The 19,851-nt window shown below is 37.1% G+C and overlaps 3 protein-coding genes across 3 annotated transcripts; all 3 read left to right on the plus strand.

The window, feature by feature from the left end:
* Positions 1 to 1,760: 1,760 nt before the first annotated feature.
* cdc25d (cell division cycle 25 homolog d) lies at positions 1,761 to 6,806 on the plus strand. The gene is made up of 10 exons (XM_016502604.1): positions 1,761 to 1,816; positions 2,158 to 2,188; positions 2,335 to 2,397; positions 3,580 to 3,717; positions 3,804 to 3,908; positions 4,729 to 4,791; positions 5,045 to 5,143; positions 5,600 to 5,808; positions 6,444 to 6,555; positions 6,633 to 6,806. Exons 1-10 carry the CDS (start codon positions 1,761 to 1,763, stop codon positions 6,732 to 6,734), a joined length of 978 nt encoding a protein of 325 aa, XP_016358090.1. The 3' UTR covers positions 6,735 to 6,806.
* A 1,315-nt stretch (positions 6,807 to 8,121) lies between these two features.
* Positions 8,122 to 12,400, plus strand: pgam1b (phosphoglycerate mutase 1b). The gene is made up of 4 exons (XM_016502684.1): positions 8,122 to 8,468; positions 9,910 to 10,184; positions 10,659 to 10,839; positions 12,095 to 12,400. Exons 1-4 carry the CDS (start codon positions 8,330 to 8,332, stop codon positions 12,262 to 12,264), a joined length of 765 nt encoding a protein of 254 aa, XP_016358170.1. The 5' UTR covers positions 8,122 to 8,329; the 3' UTR covers positions 12,265 to 12,400.
* A 1,369-nt stretch (positions 12,401 to 13,769) lies between these two features.
* Positions 13,770 to 19,851, plus strand: exosc1 (exosome component 1). The gene is made up of 8 exons (XM_016502685.1): positions 13,770 to 13,827; positions 15,534 to 15,649; positions 15,779 to 15,853; positions 16,003 to 16,091; positions 17,477 to 17,510; positions 17,683 to 17,733; positions 17,813 to 17,897; positions 18,888 to 19,851. Exons 1-8 carry the CDS (start codon positions 13,770 to 13,772, stop codon positions 18,992 to 18,994), a joined length of 615 nt encoding a protein of 204 aa, XP_016358171.1. The 3' UTR covers positions 18,995 to 19,851.

The raw sequence follows: 19,851 nt of genomic DNA on the forward strand, positions 1-19,851 counted from the left end.
CCTGCTCAACTCAATCCGAGTCCTTAACCATCTTCAAGAATCGGCTAAAAACACATCTGTTCCATCTTTATTTGACCCTCTAACTCCAGCACTCTCTATTCTAATAATATTCTTTAAAAAAAACTTGTCCCTTTTAGACTTGCACTCTATTCATTTACTGCTTGTTTTCTTAAAAAAAAAAAAAAAAACCTAAAACTAGCTTTTCTAATCTTTTTGTATTCTATCTATTTGTTTTCTTTTTATTTATATAATAATAATAAAAACTTGCTACGTGTACTGCGTTAAGCTGAGACTTGTGCGATATGCACTTGCATATCATTGCTCTTTTGTTGATTTTGACTGCTTTTGTTGTCCTCATTTGTAAGTATTTGGATAAAAGCGTCTGCTAAATGTAAAAAAAATTAAAAGTATTTTTCAAAATATTTAAGTATGACTAAGCATGAAAACGTGTAAAATATGAATCAGAATCAGAAAGAGCTTTATTGCCAAGTATGTTTGCGCATACAAGGAATTTGTTTTAGTGTCACAAGCTTCCAGTACACAGACACAACAACAACACACAGATAACACAGCCGTGTGTTCCTATGCTGGAGGAAGATTACTGCGCGGACAGACGCGACGCGACGCGACGCGCACCGCGGATCACATGAAGCTTGTTGTAGCAACACGAGTTTCCAAGGGAGGAGATGCAGAGACCCTCAGTGCAGACACATTCACACCATGATGCACAGCTCAGATCATATCTGACTTGACATTTCAGTCCAGCAGTAGAGTGTGTCGTTAGCGTGAGTCTCTCAATGGCTGCTGATGCGGTGGAGGCAGACTCTGATCTGACAGCAGAAGACTCTTCCCCGGTCAGTGAGCTCTCCTTCAGCCTGCAGAGCCTCCAGTGTCAGGATGGGTGAGACAACTTGACTGATTCATAGATAGATTGATTGAGTGATTTAAAAAGTGCATTTTATTGAGGTAAAATTACAGTATTAGACATAATTTATTGGCCAGTGTGTATGTGCATGTGTGTCTGTGTATCTGTGTGTATATTTCAGACATATTTAGAATTTATACTGATATGTTGTGAAAATTAACTATAGATATTAATCATATTTTCATATTAATAATATGTAAAACATTTTTAATACTAATGCATTTGTCATATTTTCTAAATGAAGCCTTAAATGTAAAGTGATCGCTAAAGTGGTTTCATATAAATTGACAGTGGTCAGTTTTGAATACATGTACTGTATTTTATATATGTACTTTATTTTTTGCTTTTTTTATTGGGTCCTGTATTGACACACTGAGTATTTTGGAAATGTTTTATATTAATTAAGTCAAATCTGGGTCATTTTTTGGGATTATAACTATTAGTTTTATGCTATAATTTGATGCACATTTTCTTTAAGTCTGCATCCGAAGAGCTCGCCCCCCTGGAGAAAGCTTGTTTTGACGCCTGAATAATTTACTCTCCTCTGAGGACATTTCAAACTCAAGCTGTTCCACCTTCTTGTGTTTGCACATTTAGATTAGTTTTATCTTATGATTTGTTTGATCAATGTTTTTGAATCCTTAGCTTGTCACCTCTCTTCAAATGTTTCTTCTTAAGATCCAGTGTTGAATGCTTTGAAAAACACACATTTGCATGTATATATTTTTAAATATTCTTTAATTCTAAGAATTAGTAACTGACATACCAACAGAAAATTACTTGAATAAATTTGAGCATTAACTGTAAACTGTTCATCCACAGTTATCATTTTTTAATGCAATTTACTGTGAATTTTCTCTTAATCTCTGCAGTAAGAAGAAGACGAGCAAGGTAAAATAAAGATGCATGACCTCATGTTAATAATGCATTGCATTAATAATCTGCGATGATCACAGCAGTGCTATTTCAGTATTGACATAGTTCTATTATTATTTTAAATGAGTGTTTATTTATTTTTAGACTTTTTAGGTTTTCATTTTAATTTGAGTGATTTTGTGTTTTTGTTTGTTTGTTTTTATTAATCTCAGTTTTTTATTTTTAACTTGCTGAAATAAAACAAGCTTAATTTAAAAAAATATTTTATTTCCATTTGTTTTAATTACCTGTAATAAACCTGTATCACAGTTATTAGAAGACAAGCTATCATATATGTCCTGTGTTTGTCTCAGCAGAAGCCTGTCTCCTGACTCCTCTTCAAACACGGTATAGGACATTTACAGTAACCAAATACAGTAAATAAAAAAAGAATAAATAGCAAATGCTATTTATTTTGACATTAATTTCATGACACTTTAACTCATTTACAACTCTCATAATGTATCTGATGTTCTTGTACTTATTACTTCCAGCCCAGGAGTCTGTGGAGGAACTGTCGCGATTCTCCTACCAATAAGGAGAACGAGCGCGCAATTGTCGGTAACGCTTATATGTAATATTATTATTATTTAGGTAACCAAAATGTCAATATGTAAATATAAATGTGATATGCACCTAATTATCCACCTTATATTTAACGTAAGTGTGGCGTGGCCATTTGTAACTTAAATGTGCACTACTTCCGGTGTCACTGGCTTCCAGTTATTTTAGCTGAACAAAAACAGATCTTTATGCTGCTTGATATTGCAAACTGGAATTTGTTATCTTGTTTTTAAAGTATTATTGTACTTGTTTCTAGCGCAAACAGTTTTACCGTTTACTGCATTTGTTACTGTTAGTTCTGTAACTTCTAGTGCGGCTAATGAATCATAGTCTCACACATCCACAAAAAACAGCTTATAATTCTGCTGAATCTGTGTATTTTGGCATCAGTGTTGGGCTTGTTACTCAAAAATTTTTAATATATTACTCATTACTAGTTACGCTTGTCAAAAGTAATTTTATTACATTATTTATTACTCCCGACAAACAGTAATTAGTTACACTACTAGCATTACTTTTCCATTACACCCCAAAAAAACTGGTAATTGCATAATTTTTGCAGCCTCTGAATCCATGAAAGTTACAGATAAATAAAGAGTGCTCAAACTGATGACAAGCCACAATATTTTAAACAACTTTTGTTATTTAATAAAGCAGCAACATAAAATCTGCAACAGGGCTCAAGCAGGTAGAACCAAACAAAACATGTTGGGATTCGCAGTAGACAAAGTCTTAGTACCACTGCACAGTTTACATGTGACATCCTTTCTCCCTACAAAATTATAATAATGGCTGTATTTCCAGCCGCTATATGACGAAGCTATAGCTTGCTGCTTTGGCAACGATTATGAGGGATGATTGTATTTTTGAATTTCAAATCATAAGCAACTGTGACAAAAAAGTAACTAGTATCTAGCTGTTTTTTTTTTTTTGGATGGTGACTGTAATATTATTACTTACATTTTATTATTAGTTAATTAGAGTACTAGTTACCAGGGAAAGTACTTGTATTACTGTAATGGATTACTAACTAGTTACTGCCTATCACTGCTTGGTGTGATGTTGACATGGTATATTGCACTGTATTGTTTTGTACACTGGGTCATGCTCATAAAGGCTGTGTTTCACTGCGGCTGCATTCATTCACAATGCTGGCCTCGACATTCATCCAGCAGAAGAGACTGCGTGTGCGGCTCTCCAGTAGATTCTCCGCTGCAGATGAAGCCGAACCGGGCCGAACATGGAGACAGCACCGCAGTGACCCAGAAGAGGATGCCAGTCTCCCACGAGAGACGAGTGCGGTCAACCCGGTGGTGAGGATAAATGCACAAGCAGTGTCTGAGCCTGAGGTGGAAGATGCTTGTGTTACTGTGTGTTTTCACTCTCTGCTCGTCTGCAGGCCGCTGCGAGGTTCAGTCAGCTGAGGTCACAGAGGAAAGCCCCGCCCACACACATCACTCAGGACGCCGTCACTGACCTCACTCTCATAGGAGACTTCAGTAAGGTTGGTTCTGCAAAACCAAAATGAAACAATATGATATTAAACAAGACAAACGCGAAGTTTATTCATAAATTTAACCATGAAAAGCCTTTTTTTGACTGAATATGACTTTGCATTCTGCACTTTTTAAAGAAATTAATACTTTTATTCAGACGACAGTTCTTAAATTGATCAAAAGGGACAGTAAAGATGTTTATAATGTTACAAAAGATTTGCATTCCAAATAAGTGCTGCTCTTTTGAACTTTATATTCATCAAAGGATTCTGAAAAGTGTATCACAGTTGCCACAAAAATATTAATCAGCACCTGTTTTCAACATTGATAATAATCAGAAATGTTTCTTGAGGAGCATATCAGCATATTAGAATGATTTCTGAAGAATCATGTGACACTGAAGACTGGAGTAATGATGCTGAAAATACACCTTTGCATCACAGGAATAAATTACATTCTACAATATCTCCACGTAGAAAACTTATTATAAATTGTAATAATATTTCACAATATTACTGTTTTTATTGTATTTTAATGAAATAAATGCAGCAGACTGACCCCAAACTTTTGAATGCGGATACTAATATACTACTATATAGTACAGTATAGTATATTAGTATAGTACTAATATAGTACTAATTTTCATGCCTTCTCAGCTGGTTTGTGTTTTTAGATTAACGTACATTTATGCATCTAGCAGACGCTTTTATCCAAAGCCACTTACAAAAGAGATTAAAAGGTGATATGAGTCTGAAGTTGGTTCTGAAAGTGTTTATAGAAATCATAGTAAATTCATTATTTCAGTCTTGATTCAAATGGTTTCCATAGCAACACCTGCTTCCTGTTGAGAGTGGCGGCCATCAGGAGCTTCACTGTGTCAGCGCTCACACTGTAAGTGATCATGAACATTTTCTAAGCTAAAGTGGATCAGAAAGCTCTGATAATAACGTGATGTTCTTTGCAATGTGGAATGGTAAAAGAGTCCCATTTGAATGCCATCTCATATTAAATGTCCTTTTAACCTCAAAGCAGCTGAGACAGATGCATAAGTTCTTTACACAATTATTTTATGGGTTTATTTTAATGACGTGTGTCTCATTGATGAGATGTTGAGGTAAAACTGTTGTCTGCTCCTGAACTGAAGGTGGCGTCACTGATCAGAGGTCAGTTTGGTCCTGCAGTCGAGGATTTCCTCATCGTTGACTGCCGTTACCCATACGAATACCAAGGAGGACACATTAAGGTACATAAATCTTAAATTATGAATGTTTTAATGTGATGAGGTCTTTCAAACCAAGGTCCAGACTCAACAGAAATCATTCTAATACGCTGATTTGCTGCTAAAGAAACATTTCTGATTATTATCAGTGTTGAAAAACAGTTGTGCTGCTTCATATTTTGTGAAGAGTGTGATACATTTATTTTTTCAGGATTCTTTGATGAATATAACATTCAAAAGAACAGCATTTACAGTATTTGAAAGAGAAATCTTTTGTAACATTATAAATGCCTTTACTGTCACTTTAGATCCATTTCACGCATCCTCGCTCAATAACAGTATCGACTGACTCCAAACTTAATATTTTTAATAAAATGCATTAAATAGATCTAAAGTGACTGTAATATTTCTATATTAATGTCACATTGAATCCATCAGCAGGGCATTTGGTCTTCATATCTTAACCTTTACCTCATTCAGGGAGCAGTGAATCTGTACACTGAGTCTCAGATCCAGCAGGTGGTGCATCAGGCCTCAGCGGGAGCCCAACTTTCGCCTCGAAACGCCTCGTCCTGGAGGATGAGGATGAAGGGACGTCTGTCTGACTCACTCCCAGAGGAGGAGGGGTCGTCGCCACGGAAACTGATCATCTTCCACTGCGAGTTCTCATCGGAAAGAGGCCCACATCTGTGAGAAACACATTACACACACTCACACACACACTCACACACACACACACACACACAGACAGACACACACACACACACAGACAGACACACACACACACACAGACAGACACACACACACACACAGACAGACACACACACACACACAGACAGACACACACACACACACAGACAGACACACACACACACACAGACAGACACACACACACACACAGACAGACACACACACACACACAGACAGACACACACACACACACAGACAGACACACACACACACACAGACAGACACACACACACACACAGACAGACACACACACACACACACGTTTGTTTCTGTGAATTGTGGGGACTTTCCATAGACTTCTATTACTTTTATACTGACCAAACAATGTTTTCTATCCCCTAACCCTAAACCTACCTCTTACAGAAAACCTGTTTGCATCGTTACACTTTCAGATAAACATAATTTACTATTTTTAATCATTTTTTCCCTCGTGGGGACCGCAGGCCGTTCCCCACAATGTCAAAAATTTCAGGTTTTACTATCCCCCACAATGTAGCATAAACAAGCACACACACATACACACACACACACTGAGTGCATTTATGATGACACAGGCTTCTTGCCCGATCCACAGGTGTCAGTATCTGAGGAGGCTGGACAGACAGGCCAATGTGTATCCCAGCCTGCACTATCCGGAGCTCTACTTGCTGCTGGGGGGTTACAAACACTTCCATGCCTCTTACCCGGTACAGTACCACACACTATCTGACTGTCTTCACCACAGTATGCTGCAGCAGCTCAGTCAGGTGTCTCTGTGTCTCAGGATCTGTGTGATCCCTGCGGTTACGTGCCCATGCGCCACCGCGAGTACCGGGATCAGCTGCATGGATACCGCAGGAAACGGCCAACACGGCAGCAAAGATGACGGCCAACAATCAGAGTACATCAGAGAACCACACGCTAAATACTATATACACACACACACACACATATACATATATACTGTACATATACAGTCAAACCAAAATTTATTCAGACACCTTCAACATTTCTCACATTATCACAGTTTGTTCGCTATAGTTTAGAAAATTGTAATGAAATATAACAAGAACTAACTAGAGTAGTTTAACTCAGAGTTAAACTGTGTCAGAACAAATTCATCATGATAATGTCAGATAACTTTGATAGAAAGATATGAAACGAATTCGGCTGAATTGCTGTATTTATGTACACAATTAGATAATACCAATTTAGGTCAACCAATTACCAAGAAATGCTTAAATTGGTTTAGTCTGTGGTGTAAAAAGGTTGCATTAGCACTTAAAAGAAAAACACTTAAGCAAAACATGGTCAGGTCAAATGTCTGATCATTTTTGGTCCCAGATTTTGATCCATTTTACTGGTAGTTCACTGTATGAAGAATTTTTGGGTATAATATATCAGAGTTTACTTTATTTTGCTATCCTCACTTACATAAACAAACTATAGTGTCCTGAACCCACTAGTAAAAAAATATAAAAAATGGTGTCTGAATATATATATATATATATATAATCAAATATTTGCAAAAATAATTAATAATAATTATGGCTACTAATGTTATGTATAAAACCTTTGCTTATATATTTATGTATATGACCCTTCATGTACCCATCTCTCAGCTAATCAACTAATCTGTAGGTCTTTGAATAAAGTATTTCAAACACAGCCTGTGGTTTATTTAATTTTTTTAAATAATACCACATTTATACAATAATACCACATTAAAGGGGATGAAAAAGGGTCTGTGAAAATGTTTAGTTAAAGACAGTGTAAAAATGTTAAAACAAATAATAAAACTATGAATAAACTACATAAATTGATTAAAATAATTAAATAGATAATAAAACATGATTTAAATAAATACTACATCTAAAAATACACGTCTATAGTGAACATAACAAACCATTAAAAAACACAACGTGAAAAAAAAAATATTTAAAATAATAGAAACTAAATATTTTCCAAATAGTATTTTACTCATGATATTATTTTTACTGTATAAATTGGGTTTATACAATGAAAATGTATATCTGCCTTTTAAATTTTCGTATTTTAAAGAAAAATCCCTACACTACATTATTTAAATTAAAATCATATATAACGTTTAAAGTGAAAAAGTAAAATGTTTCGAACTTCCACAATAATAATAATATTATATTATTTATGTATAAATATGTATACCGTAAAAATATTTAAATATTGCGCTTCCAACCAGCTGTAAAACTATTAATTTCTTCTTTTACACTTATGACAGTGTGTTATGATGATAAACAGCGTAGGGGCGTCGTATACGCGCGCACTCTTCCCTCTGATTGGTCTCGTGCTTCAGAAAGCGTTGTGTTCTCGCGCTGTCCTCCTTTAACAAGCGACGACCTCCAAACTCACCGGAGCGATAATCCCGTTTACCGTGTTTGCATCTTTCATCCGTCTCCTCCGTTACCCGCCAACATCCCCGCTGTGTTTCCAAGAGCTCGCGTGATGGCCGCCTATAAGCTGGTGCTGATCCGCCACGGAGAGAGCTGCTGGAACCAGGAGAACCGCTTCTGCGGCTGGTTCGACGCCGATCTGAGCGAAACCGGAGCCGAGGAGGCCAAGAGGGGCGGCCAGGCCCTGAAAGGTGAGCGGAGTCCGTTTATTAAACCGGTCTTGTGTTTGTGTGGGGCCTGCGGAGATCAGCGCACTGCAGCAGCAGCACCTCTCATGTTGTTACTGTTACAGTAACGCAGGATATGCTTCTTCTTCTTCTTCTTCTTCTTCTTCTTCTTCTTTGGTGTTTTATTGGCGGTTGGCAAACCCGCAGGATATGAGATCAGCGCACTGCAGCAGCAGCTCCTCTCATGTTGTTACTGTTACAGTAACGCAGGATATGCTTCTTCTTCTTCTTCTTCTTTGGTGTTTTATTGGCGGTTGGCAAACCCGCAGGATATGCTGCTCTTCCTCATCTACTCTTCAGCAACTGTAATGCAAGAATTTTAGCTTGCCAAAGCGTAAAAAAAAAAAAAACTTCAACTATAACAGAAGTCATGATAAGATTGTTTAAAAATACGACATTATGACATTGAGTTCAGTAATTGATTTTTATATGTCTGCTTTTTGATAATATAATATCTTCTAAATTGTCACTATGGAGGGGGAAACCAAAAAGAGGAAAAGGATGTTGCTTCCCTTATCTGTCAGTACCATATTTAACAATATTCTTCTACTTTAAAAACAAAACAAAAAACAGTATTTTTAAAATTATATAAAATGAAAAATCCATTTTATTTTATGTATATGCAACTATAACAATAATTATAATATGCATTAAATTATAATCATATTTATAATTGTTGCACTTTTTGCTGGACAAATATTTGGTTGTCAGGGCGTTGCTTGGTGGTTGCATGAATGTTGAGTGCTTGTCTTAAAGGGGTCATATGATGCTTTTTTAAAGATAATTATTTACCAGGTCCTATGGGATGCAATTCCCGCCAAAAGTATTAGTCACAGATACAAAAAAAATTATAATAAAAAGCGTGAAACCAAAAATTAAAAACTGAAGTAAAAATATACTGCACAAAATTCAAAAATGAAAGCAAAGTTTTCAGAATAGCAAACAATGGTCGCCGATCGTAAAATAATGAGCGTAAATCAAAAATGTAATAACGCATTAAAAAAAATAATAAGCATGAATCAAAACTTTAAACACATTTAAAATCATGTTGCACAAAACTGAAATATTCATGCAAAATTATCCAACTTGCACACAAAATCATGTTTTCCTTGGTTATATTTCTCTGTTTTTTGTGCTCAGACAGTTTCTGCTCATTATTTTTATATGCTTATGCTGCTTTCCCTTCACTCTTGTTTCCACGTTCTGTGCTTGCTTTTGCAAATGTTGCGGTTAGTTTCATGTAAATCAGGGCGGATTTAAGCATCACCATTGGTCCACTAGTTCTAGATGCGCTTCATTAGCTGCCGATGCTCACAAACCACAATCTTACTGACCCCAGACCTTTGAAGGGTAGGTCACATGCAATGTGCAGAATGATGCAAATGCTGTTTTTCCTCTCCCGTAGATGCGGGTTATGAGTTTGACATCTGCTACACGTCTGTGCTGAAGCGTGCCATCAGGACCCTGTGGCTGGTGCTGGACAGCATCGATCAGATGTGGCTGCCCGTGCATCGCACCTGGCGTCTGAACGAGCGCCACTACGGCGGCCTGACGGGCCTCAACAAAGCCGAGACAGCGGCCAAACACGGCGAGGCGCAGGTGAAGATCTGGAGACGCTCCTACGACACCCCACCACCACCCATGGACCCCGAGCACGACTTCTACTCCGCCATCAGCAAGGTGAGCAGGACACTGACGACCACCAGAAATGTGTCGATTCAGCATGCAAGAGCCATAATTTAAATAAATACAATTTAACATTGAAGTGCTCGAGTAGATATTATTTTAATATGTTTAGATTTATATGTATATTGGTTAAACACCCCCCATGTTTATTTTGTAATGGTTTGCTCTGTTTATTATTGGACTGCCTTTAAGCACCTTTAAAGGAACACTCCACTATTTTTGAAAATAGGCTCATTTTTCAACTCCCCTAGAGTTAAACAGTTGAGTTTTACCGTTTTCGAATACGGCAGCAAAGTTCCTTGATTATTGCGCTGGAATGAGAGTATAGTTCCTAGCCACACAGTCAATTGATCAAATGACCCAAGTCAGTTCTTCGCCCAGAAAGAATACAGAAGCATATTGCTACAACACAGCATGTTAGATTGATCTCTGAAGGGTCACATGACACTGAATGTGATGTTGCTGCAGGACCGTCGCTACGGCGACCTGACAGAGGACCAGCTGCCCTCGTGCGAGAGCTTGAAGGACACTATCGCTCGAGCGCTGCCGTTCTGGAATGAGGAAATCGTTCCTCAGATCAAGGAGGGCAAGAGGGTCCTCATCGCCGCTCACGGCAACAGCCTGCGAGGAATCGTCAAACACCTGGAGGGTGAGAAACCTGAAGCCCAGAACCTGATGTTACACCATACAGTATATAATTACACCCTAAAACCACCCAGAACGAGCCCAAGAGGTCTCTTAATCCATAGGACCCTATGAAATCTGGATCCTGTTTTAATGGTTAAATTAAATGTTAACAATCAAAAAGCATGTCTAATTAATTATAATCCTGAAATGTATACATTTAACAACAGTTGTGTTTAACAAAATTTTTAGGGCCTTGTGAAATTAGTTTTAATTTTTTCCCATTTTAATTTTCTGGATTTAATGGTTAAATTGAATTTTTGTAATCAAACGTATGTCTAATTAATTAAAATGTAAATTTTTTTTTTACAATTGAACAATGATTTATTAAAGGTTTAATGAATTAAGTTTAAACAGCATGTCTAATTTATAAAAGAAAATTAAATGTCATTTAACATAAATTTATCAAAATTGTAGCAAAAATTTAATTTTTAGGGACCCGTTAAATCATTTTGATCCTCCCCCCAACCCCCCCACCCCAAATTCTATTTACTTTTAACCAAAATTCTGTTTTTCATTTTAATTTTGTTAAAAATTCTGTTTTAATTGTTTACTTCAATCTTAATAACCAAAAAATATTTGTAATTAATAACAATATATTTATTTTAATTTTTTTACAATAATAGGGTCCTATGGAAAGTTTTATTTTTTCAGAAATTCTTTCTTTTAATTATTCGGAATTTATGATTAAATACAATTTTATTATCAAAAATGGTGGTAGTCAAGGGAAGGCATAAAACATTAACAGTTTAATTTATCTTTTAAAATGTAATCAAATGAAAATATACCAATTAATTTTATTTTTTGGCAAACAAAGTGCTGCATAACAGGTTTACAATTGTGTGATGTTCCTTAAAAAATGTTTCAGTTTTAATTTTATTAATGTTATAATTTATTATTTTTATTATTACTTGAAGGAGTACCTTCTAACCCTTCTGTCTTGGAGTTACTCATCCAAAATTCTGTGACATTCCGAGTTATACTGAAAATCCATTTTTATCACTGAATTCCGCAACTCCATCTGCATTTTCCACGTCATGGAATTCACAGGGCCCTACATGATGCATGATTTTCACTGGCTCTTAATAACATCCAGAGTAAGGGTAGCAGTTTTTCAAGACATCTTAGCAAATGTATAACAATGTCCTGGCAACCATCCATAATGCTTTATATTTGCATCTATTTGATTGTGCTGATTATAACCCGTTTGTTTGCTCCAGGTATGTCAGAGGAGGCGATTATGGAGCTGAATCTGCCCACAGGAATCCCCATCCTTTATGAGCTGGACAAGAACCTGAAGCCCGTGAAGCCCATGCAGTTCCTGGGGGATGAAGAGACGGTCCGCAAAGCCATGGAGGCCGTCGCCGCTCAGGGCAAAGCCAAGAAGTAGACCTCAATTCACACAATCCTCCTCAAAAACGCAATCAGTGTTTGACCATGAGCCTAGAACCAAACCACTGACCAATCATTCATTTCCTAATGCTCTGAATCGGGACCATCCTTATAATAAAATTCAATTGAAACTGCTTGGGTATGAGTGTAAATGCAGTGAACCTGAGCCACAGGGAGGGATTTTAGCTTTACATAGTCTCGGCACTGAAGATCCACGGTCGCACATTTCAAAAGATGGCACATGTGTTTGTCTGTGATGGCATGCTTTGACCACTGTTGCCAGGCAACAGCATATATTAATGGCCATGTGGGCTGCAGAAGTGCTGCGATTCCCCGTCTTTGTGTGATTCATGCTTTGCACCGCTGCTCTATATCTCTAAACACCCACACAAATGCTCTTGAATCATCCCACACTTTGAAGTCACTGAAAAGATGTGTGTTACGGTTTGTTTTTAGGATTCACCTACATCTAGAGTGGAGAAGGGAGTTTGTTTGGTGATTAAAAGCAGATTATATTCCTGTGGGCTTTTTGCATATGTTTATGGTCATTTTCTTCTCACTTTTTCTGTGGTAAATGTCACTGTATGTTGGTGTTTTTTTACTGTAGTACATGTCTTGTTCAATGCATTTTGACCCAAGTATCCTGCAAACATTCGCTATTAAGGAAATACTGAATATTGTTGTCCCAGAAAATGAATTATAGCATTTTGTCTCTGTTCTTGTACATTTCGCTTGTACAGCACATTAAAATTATTTTGCTTGACTGAAAGACGTTATGAGAAGTTATGAGATGTGCAATCCCTAATAAATGTCGGCTTACTTAAGCAGAAAAAAAGTTGCACGCTGTGAATATTTTCTTCTGATTCCTAAAGATAAAAATATCTGTCACAATAAATATTTAAAAACATGAATATACAAAAGATTTCTGTTTTAAATAAATGCTGTTCTTTTAAAATTTTATTAATCAAAGAATCCTGAAAAATGCATCACAGGTTCCAAAAAACATAAAAAGCATCACAACTGTTTCCAACATTTCTGAAGGATCATGTGACACTGAAGCCTGGAGTAATGATGCTGAAAATTCAGCATTGCATCACAGAAATAAATGACATTTTAAAGTATATTAAAATAGAAAACCACTATTTTAAATTGCAATAATATTTCACAATATTACAGTTTATTTACTGTATTTTTGATCAAAGTAATGCAGCCTTGGTGAGCAGAAGAGACTTCTTTGAAAAACACAAATCTTACAGATCCATTGAACGGCAGTGTATTTTTTCATGTCTCCTGAACTCTTTTTTTTTATTTTTTTATAATAATATATGCTTAGAAATATACAAGAAAGGTGCTACAAGAAACAAAACGTCCAAACCTTTTCCATTCAACATGACTCCCAGAGTAATATTTACATTTGCAGCCACAACAAATATGGCGGTGTACTCAAACCGCGTATTATGAAGTGACCAATCAGAACGCGAGTTGCCCTCTGACTAATAGCCAATGAAAACGCGGCTGTCTCTTCTTGAAAACATGTCGCCCATGAAGCTGTGTGTTCCAGGTGGGTCGCTGTTATTAACATGCTATCTGCGTGTCCTTTTGGGCTTATCGACATAATCGTTGCAGGGCTTGGCTATATGTTCTTTGTTTATGCACAGACTGATATTTTATGAACTTTGAAGTGGTTAGTAAAAGTTGTGAGCAGTTTGATTCCTCTATAGCGTTCACGTGTGTTGCTGTAGGGCTGAATCATCCGCACGCGCAGCACTATTATGGCGTTGTAAACCCATAAATATGTTCGATTTCGGTCAACATATGGCAAAAACAGCTGATGTTGATTGACTTGCTTGATATAATCGCGTATATGTGATATTCTGTGAGTGAGTGAGTAGTTTTGGAGGTGTTTGCAGGGTTTAAAGACTCGTTTGGCGAGCCCTGCCCACCGCCCGGGGCGCGAGCGCTGCTGTCATGCATACCTGCCCTAAACACTCCCCTATGTGCCTCTACACGAACCCGCAGCTGATGAACGACTCCAGCTGTTTTGATCACATAGATTGCCCTGGAAACCTCATTTACATTAAGTCACCGAAATCCGGTTTAATTAAAAAAAAATTTTTTTTTTTTGCATTTTTGTAAATATTTTTTTTAATTAATTTCTCATGTACAGTAGTGTGTGTTTTATATGATATTTGGGGCAAAATGGTCTTTTTAGCCGTGGGACAAATTTTCTTAGCATATAAACTTCCTCTTATGTTTTGACGACGCGACTCTGTGAGTTGCATTTTGTAAATAAATATTCAAATTAACATCATATTAGAGTATGTAAACACACTATCACCAGAGATGGGTAGATTACTTGAAAAGTGTAATCCGTTACTGATTCCAAATTACATGACAGAAATTGTAGTTAGTAACATAATCCATTACATTACACATTTTAGGTAATGTAATCAGACTACTTTTAGATTACTTTTGACCTAACTTGTTTATCATATTGATCTAAATAGGATAATCTTGTACCATATTGATATAAAAACGCAATAAGAAAGAAAATGTTACATTTGTTGTTAACATAATGACGTACATTAAACATTACATAAAGGTTTCCTTAACTGGGGTTCGTTCGTAAGTTTAATGAAAATATAATAATTAAGTAAATTATAAACACGCAAAATTAAAATCATTTTAAAATAACAACAATCAAAATAAAACCTTTTCTAAAAAATAATATTTGATTTGTTTACATGCAATTAATTGTTTTTATTCTGTGGCAGAAAAAAATTGCGAGATATAAACCCGGAATTCAGAGGGGGAAAAAAATCTAAATTGTGAAATGTAAACTCGCAATTGAGAGAGAAAAATCAGAATTGTCAGATTGAAAAGTCTCAGTTACCTTCATTATATGCATTCATGCATGGCAGAAATGAACTTTAATGATCTTGTCTTGTGATTAAACTATATTTTTACGTTTATTCCTGTCCTATATACTTCCATTGAGTGTGCATTACTGTACATCAGGGGTCACCAAACTTGATCCTGGAGGGCCGGTGTCCTGCAGAGTTTAGCTCCAACTTGCCTCAACATACCTGCCTGTATACCTAGTAAGAGCTTGATTAGCTGGTTCAGGTGTGTTTAATTAGGGTTGGAGCTAAACTCTGCAGGACACCGGCCCTCCAGAACCGAGTCTGGTGATCCCTGCTGTACATGATTTGTGTGTTTTTACAAACAGTTTGATGTGGCTTGGTTCGTCTGCTGTTGTTCACACAGGTGAAAGGCTCTGCAGCACGGAGGACTGTATCCCCGGCACCGGCACGTATCTGCGGCACGGCTACATCTTCGCTTCGCTCGCGGGATACGTGCTGAGAAAGAACGAGGGAGAGGAGGTCAGTTCATGTATCGCACAGTCACTTTCATGGACATTCTGTCATTTGAACACAACAGTTTTATTCATTTGTAAGACTTAAACACCCATGCTTCTTGGTAATCCAATAGTGACATTTTATTCTTTATAGCTCCCGGTGATTTCAGTCGTTAGGGAGACAGAAGCACAGCTTTTGCCTGACGTTGGTGCCATTGTCACCTGTAAGGTGAGCGTTCAGTACAAAACATCACATCATTGGTGCTTAATGCTATGGTCATATCATATCTAAATCCTTCTGATCTTTTTTTGCCATTTACTGCGTGATGTTTTGTTACATTTTTCTGTGTAATAAATCTATGATTGTTTCCTTTGCAGGTGACGAGTATCAACCCACGATTTGCTAAAGTCCACATCTTATATGTGGGGTCGACACCGCTAAAAGACAGGTTTAGAGGCACGATCAGGTACGAATGATTTATTCTTCTATCAATCCCTAATTCTAATATCAGAATTAGCTTCATTCGCCAAGTGTGCGCAGACACACAAGGAATTTGTTGTGGTTTTTAAGGTGCTCTTGGTACTAGTGGTCGACCGATATTGGTTTTTTGACAGCCGATGCCGATATCTTGGAAAGCAGGGTGGCCGATAGCCGATATAAAGCCGATATAATTTGTTTTTAATTTTAATTAATATTTCAGAAATTTGAAATCATTTGACAATGGATTAAAAAATAAATGTGTAAAATAAACATACTTATACTTTAGATGACAAAGTATTTTTCACAAATAAATATTTAATAAAAATATAATTAAAAAGGAAGTAAACACTGTAACCAACAGGGCACTCAGTATTCTGGGAAGTTTGTGTGCATTGGGAATCATATTTTTCAAATAAAGCCAAGGTAACACTCACTTTACATACAGCACACAGTGAAAATGACATGAATAAGACAGTGGGCAAATGCATAAAACGCAGCATAATTTGAAATCACGAGTTTAAAGTTTAAAGTATTCAATTCACACGGACCGACCGTCACACAGAGAACACGCGATCATGCTGGATAAAAATGCACACTTCACAAGATCTCACAACTGGATTTGACTAAGTTTGCAAGGTTTGTGAAATTAGATGTTCATTAGTCATTCAAAGATTTGTTTAAATGATGTAAATGCGTATTTGCTTAATGCTGACGGCAAACGAGAAAGTATTATAATGTTTGCCTTTCTATTACTAATAATATAAAAGCAATCATCATAATACTTTTTGTATACATTCATTACTTTGTTTAACCGTTCTATCGGATTATTAGACAGACTTCTATCCGTATTAGACAGAGAACTGATAACAACGACCGTAAACGAGGGAGAATGTGAGCACTGTGTGCTCAAGCGCTGCCGGTCTCAGCGCCGTCAAAATAAAAGTCCCGCCTTGAACACATCGGCCAAGCAGAAAAACGTATCGGCCGATGCCGATATTTGCAAAATGCCAAATATCGGCCGATATATCGGTCGACCACTACTTGGTACATACATACATACCTGACATGAGAACACAAAACATTTAAACAGTAAGACTTAACAATAAATAGTAATAATGTGTATGAATCTGGAACAGAAGATTTATGTACAGATTTGTGCATTGATTTCTCTATATACAGCTGTATAAATAATGAGATATGCATATGTATTTACATAATACTTGAGATTAATATCCATCAAATGTCTCAAATAACCAAGTTACGTTTCATTCATATTTTAAAAGCAGGTTCTGTTGGATATTTTATTATCAGTAATAGAAGTAAAATATTTAGTCTAATCTGTTAAACACTGTTTGGTTTGGATTTCTCCAGAAGAGAAGACGTGAGAGCGACAGAGAAAGACAAGGTGAGCTCAGGGGAATTTTTTTGTTTTGTGATTTAAAAAAAAAAAGTGCATGGGAAAGATGATAATGCTATCAAAAATTGTACAGAAATATCTGCAAACAACCAATATGTAACCCTTTTTCAAAAAGTGTGTAGGGGGGTTAAAATGTCATGTATTGAATTGCTCTTTTCAGGTGGAGACGTACAAAAGCTTCAGGCCAGGCGACATTGTCCTTGCAAAAGTGGTATCCTTTATGCTCTATGAAAAGCAGTTTTCCTTTTGTCATGGATGTGTTGCTCATGACCCTTGACCTCGGATGTCAGATCTCTTTGGGCGACGTGCAGTCGAACTACCTGCTGACCACAGCAGAGAACGAGTTGGGCGTAGTTGTGGCCCACAGCGAGGCGGGTGAGGGAGCGTTCAAATAGCATGCACTTGGAATTGGAAAAGGAATTGTTCACCCAAAATAAATATTTGAAAAATGTACTTGCCCTTAGGCCATCCAAGATGTAGATAAGTTTGTTTCGTCATGGGAACAGATTTGGAGAAATGTAGCATTACGTCACTTGCTCAGCAATGGATCCTCTTGCAGTGAATGGGTGCCGTCAGAATGAGAGTCCAAACAGCTGATAAAAACATCACAATAATCCACACCACTCCAGTCCATCAGTTAATGTCTGGTGAAGCCAAAAGCTGCGTGTTTGTAAGAAACAAATCTGTCGTTAATGCGTTTTAACTTTAAACCGTTGCTTCTGGTAAAAAAATATGTGTCCATAATCCATAATAACGCTTCCTCCATTGAAGTCCATCCCCTGTTGTCCTCTCATATCAAAATCCACTGACATATTTGTAGAGCTGTCCATAATCCATAATAACGCTTCCTCCATTGAAGTCCATCCCCTGTTGTCCTCTCATATCAAAATCCACTGACATTTGTTTAGAGCTGTTTTGGACTGTAAACAGTGCTTGATCTGTACATATTTTTCTCCTAATTCAGGCAAGATTACTTTTTTTCACTGCAGTAAGCAATATCATGGATAGAGGACTCATATTTTAGCTGGAAGTAAATGGTTTAAAGTAAAAACTCTTTAATGATGGATTTGTTTCTTACAAACATGCAGCGTTTGACTTCTCAAGATGTTAACTGTTGGACTGGAGTGGTGTGTGGATTACTTGTGGATGTTTTTATCAGCTGTTTGGACTCTCATTCTGACGGCACCCATTCACTGCAGAGGATCCACTGGTGAGCAAGTGATGCAATGCTACATTTCTCCAAATCTGTTCCCATGAAGAAACTCATCTACACCTTGGATAACCTGAAAGTTAGGACATTTGTATTTATGAATAGTTAACTCAAAATGTTAATTGTTCATCACGGTCTGAAATCTCTTCCCGCAGGCGCTCAGATGGTGCCCATCAGCTGGTGTGAGATGCAGTGTCCACGCACACACGCCAAAGAGTTTCGCAAGGTCGCGCGGGTACAGCCGGAGTACCTGCAGGCCTGAGCCACGCCCACCGCACCCGCTGACCACACCCACCGGAACACACAGCTTCAAAGACGCCCCCTCGTGCAGAACTCTCAGCCCAGTAACTGATTGGATTTCTAGGTGTGAATCTGGATTGTCACATTCCACACTGCCTGTGATGCACACTACTAAGTGAATACCGCACGAGTATCACATTACCGTAATTGAATGTAGTTGCATTGCTAAGCAGTATTCTGGCATTCCTGATGCCCTGACACACCCATGATTGTAATATCACATGTTCAGATGTCTTGCAGTGCTTAGGGAAGCTCTGAAACGTGATTGTGGAAGGTCACATTTTGTCGATGGATTTCCACTTTAAATGGTCCTGAATGTTTAGAGCTTCTTTAAACACCGAGTTGGAACAATTTATGGGTGCATCTTAGTAAAACTTACTACTTTTGGTCACATTTCATCACAAAATCAAAAGGAAAGGAAATAAGAAACTATATTGTGTAAAGCAACTGAAGCCTGTTTTTACGACATATTTTTTGCATTGTATAAATGGAGCTCCAAAACCCACCGCTTTTTCCAAAGTGCAAAACTGGAATTGTACTATTGTCACATTCACTGTAACAGATTTTGTAGTCTTTCACAATGGGATTTGAAGTTTATAGAGCAATAACATTTGGCGGCACTGTTTTCTAACTCTTTGAAGCGCATGAACTGCAAAAATAGTCACCAGAGATGAATTTACTTTTGCCTCTTGCTGCTTTTCTTCAGAACATCTGGAAATGTCTTATTTGATACGTTTTCTTTATTCTGTCTTTTGCCTGTAACCGTTTTGAGAGGTCGTGTTTACAAGAGGAAAAAAAATAAAGTTTTTAACATCACCA

The sequence above is a fragment of the Sinocyclocheilus anshuiensis genome, unplaced genomic scaffold, assembly GCF_001515605.1.
Source record: "Sinocyclocheilus anshuiensis isolate Anshui unplaced genomic scaffold, SAMN03320099.WGS_v1.1 scaffold1127, whole genome shotgun sequence".
NCBI lineage: Eukaryota > Metazoa > Chordata > Actinopteri > Cypriniformes > Cyprinidae > Sinocyclocheilus > Sinocyclocheilus anshuiensis.